Source organism: Notamacropus eugenii, chromosome 5 (genome assembly GCF_028372415.1).
Source record: "Notamacropus eugenii isolate mMacEug1 chromosome 5, mMacEug1.pri_v2, whole genome shotgun sequence".
In the NCBI taxonomy this organism is placed as follows: Eukaryota; Metazoa; Chordata; class Mammalia; order Diprotodontia; family Macropodidae; genus Notamacropus; species Notamacropus eugenii.
In genome coordinates, this window is record NC_092876.1 from 90,200,490 (window position 1) to 90,205,264 (window position 4,775).

The 4,775-nt window shown below is 36.1% G+C and overlaps 1 protein-coding gene across 1 annotated transcript; it reads left to right on the forward strand.

Moving 5' to 3' along the window:
• The first annotated feature begins 1,542 nt into the window (after nucleotides 1-1,542).
• On the forward strand, nucleotides 1,543-2,508 carry LOC140508674 (olfactory receptor 52N4-like). Its single transcript, XM_072616562.1, has one exon. It carries the CDS (start codon nucleotides 1,543-1,545, stop codon nucleotides 2,506-2,508), a length of 966 nt encoding a protein of 321 aa, XP_072472663.1.
• Nucleotides 2,509-4,775: the final 2,267 nt, after the last annotated feature.

The window sequence follows — 4,775 nt, forward strand, 5'->3', positions numbered from 1 at the left end:
GACGGAAAATTTTTGATTAAGTGAAGGACAGCATTAGATCTCTGTTTCAGAAATAAAGTTACAGGTTTAATTTCCATCTTTATCAGTGAAAGGAGGTTTCTGTACCAAGAATTTCCCACACTAATGAAGTCACAGTTTTGTAACTTTCCCCCCCTGAAAAAAATTCAAAGTCTAGAATTTAAAAATTACACATCCCTTGTATTTAAAAGACAGTCGTAGACATATTTAGATAGTATGTCATCCATGTGAAAAAAGAAAACAGAACAAAACTAAGAGTTATAAGTATATCTAAGGCTGTCCATAGTGATAGTCAAAAAAGATGAAGGCCTCTTAGACAATGTTAAAAACATTGGAGAGTCCAGGATGAGGATAGGGATAATCCTGCTATACTCTGTATGTACACTTGAGTGATTAAGTCCCGGTTCAGTTTTAAGAAGGACATTGATTTGAGTTGGGGTGCAGAAGAAGGTTATTTCTTGAAGAGGGCAACCAGTCTGTTAATTGGTCTTTAGGTTTTGATATACAAAATTAAGTTAAAAGAGCTGAAAATATACATCCTGGAAATGAGAATGTTTGAGTAGCAAGAGATGGAGGTTATCGCTGCCATCAAAGATCTGATGTTCTGTTAGGTGAAAGTGGTAATAGATTTACTCCACTTGGCCTCAGAGGGCAGAGCTAGGACCAATGCCTAGACTTAAAAAGTCTATTGAAAGTTATAGCTATTACAGAGCAGATTAGTTCCTTTGGGAGGTAGTGGGTTCTCCATCATTGCTGTTCTTCATTTGGTGTAATAGGAAGCAAACGAAATTTTCTCTCAAGTCACTTAAATTCTTGAAACCTGTGTTCCTGAGTGGTCCTGAAAAATTGATGTGTACAGAATGAAGGACATTAGGATTAGGCTAGACTAAGAGGTTAGGTGTAGATGGCAGAGAGTTTTAAATGTTAGTGGAAGGATTTTAGGCTTTAGCTATGATCACTAAAAGTTTGTTACAAAGTCATAAGCTTTGTTAACAATAGACAACTAAATAAGAAATAGATTTTTATGAATTTTTGAAAGTTACAGAAATGACAGAAAGAGTTGTTGTGATAATATGGGATTTTACTACCACCTGGTCATGCAGAAAACAATGCAAACCCATGAGTGTAGAAAATGTTGTATGTATATACATATGCGTATAGATATATTCATGTAAAATATATGCATATGTACAAAGATGTACAGGCATAAATTCACTGGACTTTGTTTATATAGAATGCCTATTTTATATAAATATATAAAATTACATATGCACTGAAAGGTATGTATGGGTGTTTGTATGTATACACAAACATGTCATACATAATTTACACACTCTGCCTTAGGCTAAAAAAGTTTATATTATTACATATCTTTAAAGTAACAGTGAATTGTTACAAAAGGATTTGAATTTATTTGAATTCCTTTGTATTGATTAAAGAGGAAATAGAAACAGAAAAATTTTTTTCTTCTACTAGAGGGAGACACAACAACTGAAAACTAAACAGGGTTTTCGCATAACCATCATGCAAAGGATCAATAGCACAACTCTAACTCCAGTTTCATTCATTCTGAATGGAGTTCCAGGACTGGAAGACAAACACATCTGGATCTCCCTGCCATTGTGCTCCATGTACATTGTAGCCATGGTGGGGAATGGAGGACTTCTCTACCTCATTCATTATGAAGAGAGCCTGCATCGGCCAATGTATTTCTTCCTTGCTACGTTTTCCTTCACTGATGTGGTCATATGCACAAGCACAGCACCCAAGACACTTGGCATCTTCTGGTTTAACCTCAAGGAAATTGATTTTAATGCTTGTCTATCCCAAATGTTCTTTATCCACACCTTCACAGGGATGGAGTCTGGGGTCCTTATGCTCATGGCTCTGGACCACTATGTGGCCATCTCTTACCCACTGCACTATGCCACTATACTCACCAATCCTATCATTGCCAATGCTGTGTTCATTACATTCATGAGGGGAGTGATACTTGTCTTCCCAACCATTTTCCTCACTAAAAGACTACCCTTCTGCCAAGGCAATGTCATCCCCCATACCTTCTGTGATCATATGTCTGTGGCCAAGATTTCCTGTGGCAATGTTAAAATCAATGCTTTGTATGGTATCATGATTGCCATCTTAATTGGGGGTTTTGATATTCTTTGCGTCATAGTGTCATACTCTATGATCTTTCGGGCTGTGGTCAAATTGTCATCAGCAGATGCTCGACAGAAAGCCTTTGGGACATGTACAGCTCACGTCTGTGCTATTGTATTTACTTATGTCCCAGCTTTGTTTTCAATTTTTGCTCACCGCTTTGGGGGTCACAAGATCTCCCACTCCTTCCACATTATTGTGGCCAACTTGTACTTGCTTATTCCCCCAACTATGAACCCCATTGTTTATGGGGTGAAAACCAAGCAGATCCGGGACTGTATTATAAGGCTTTTTGGGGGATCAAAGAGTACCAAGTCCCATGACATCTGAATCAGAAGTCCTTTTCTATGAAATCAAAAGAAATATAATTCTCTACTCTTTTGGAGAAATGAATGAGTTCTATCTCACTGCCTATCTCTGGATGGATTTTGCCTTCACTCTATTTTCTTGGCTTCAATTTGCAATGATTTTTTTTTTTAAACTATATAGAGCCAACATCAGGGGAGAGTGTAAGATTAGAGATTTTGGCACCCAGAGTGGTATAGGTGAATGGGTAGTGAGCAACTTTCAACTTGTGGTTTAATTAGCTGTCTTCTCAAAACCCAGGTATCATGTCAGTGAAATTATTATTTGAATTACTCTTGATGAGAACAGAGTAACAGTTCAACAATCATGAAAACAGGGATATTTTATTGTATAGACTGTGGGAATACAGAAATGAGAATAAGAACCAGAGATAAATTAAGGGGCTTTTTGTGTCTTGAAAACCCATTACATATGTCTTTAAGTCTCTGGTGGGGGAAAAAGCTATTTTATTGCTTCTGGAATAAAGAGTCTTCTCCTTAATGGGATAGATGGATATCCAATTGAATGATGCTGCCTTCTCCCTAATCTGTTAAGATTACTCTGTTGTCCCCTTAACAGTAAGCATTTCCTCCACTTACTCTGAACATAGTTTAACTTATTCTTCTGCACATTTTGGGGAAGTCATAAACCTTTATTTAAAGACATGGTTCATGGGGCATCTAGATGGCTTAGTGAATAGAGCACTGGCTCTGACGTCAGGAGGACCTGAGTTCAAATCTGGCCTCAGAGACTTGATGCTTACTAGCTGTGTGACCTTTGGCAAGTTGCTTAACCCCAGTTACCTTGCCCCTTCCAAAAATAAATAAATAAAAGCTTAGTTCATTCCAGATTTTAATCCGTTTGGCATGATCCTTGCTCATCAATTACAGCCAAATTTTTTTCTGTTGGTTTTATATTCCTTCTCCCATCTCATTTATGTTCTATACATAATTTTTAAGCAAGTATGCTATAATATGTATTCTTAAAATGTGCATTTATATTTTCTTCTTTTTAATGAAATTGTAACAGAAGGAGTTGTTCTTTTAAAATTTCAGTCCAGTTGAAACTTCTGCAAGATGATAATAAGTGTTTTTCTCTATAACTCTCTACCACCTCAAAGTAGCAAGAAATATGCCAAATATACACCTTAGTCAAAACCTGTAGCCAAAAGAAAAAGGATGAGTCCATATAAGCCTTGTAAAATGAGCTGAGTGCTAAGTAAAGGATCTAATTCCCAGAATCAATTTAGACCATTCTATGTCCAATGTGAAAGGCCTCGGAAAGCCTCTAATTTGGAGCCTTTTCAATGGAAAATGCATTTTCTGCAGTTCTCACTTTAGTAGTCATTCCATCTCATCACTGTAAATGTCCTTTAATATGAGGATAGATAGTAGAAATTGTCTAGCTCTACTGCAGAGGACAATCCAACGGAGAAATGGGGAAATCTGGGAATTTGGAGCAATACTTCAAAGCTTATCAATGATGTGGTGTGGACCCAGCTGCAATAATTAAATCAAAGCAAGTAGCTGTCAGGGCACTTCTATTCTTCAAAAAAGGAAGTAAATGAAATCATCCAATTCGAGAAAGGAGAAATGCATGACAGTGAGCAAAGACTTAACGCAAAGTGACCTAGAAAAAAGGGGAGGACAAGAAAGCTGCCTGAGAAAGGTTGAAAATAAATCCAGCCAACAAGAAGATCAATGAGACATTGAAGTAGAGAAGGAAATAGATGTGTGTGTATGTATCTGTATCTATGTATGTATACATATATACACATATATGTTTATATGTATGTATAACTATATACAATATATGTCTATATATTCACAAAACACTACAAATATTATGGAGCAATAGAAAATGAACTAGAAACTTAACTTTAAAAAGAGGTCAAGTTCTATGGGATATTGAGAAATAATGGATCAACAAAATGAAATTCTGGGATACTTCCAAAGAGAAAGATAATAAAAGTTAAAGACATTAGGATGCAAATTAGAGCTCTCAGAGAAGCCAATAATTAAAAAGAAATATCACAGACAATGCATCTTATCAAAATAGCAGAAGCTCTGAAAAAGCACATTTTCTAGTCAAAAACACATAAATAGAAGAAAACATGAAAGAACTGAGACAAAAAGGAAAAAAATTATCATAGATCATAAGATCATGGATTTAGACCTGAGAGGAAATTCAAATGTAATAGTTTCTCGTGCTCTCCCTTTAAAGATGAGGAAAGCAAGGTCCACAAAAAGCTT

What these genes read in the sequence shown, in the direction of transcription:
- LOC140508674 (XM_072616562.1), top strand. Translation starts at nt 1,543, where the DNA reads ATGCAAAGGATCAATAGCACAACTCTAACTCCAGTTTCATTCATTCTG.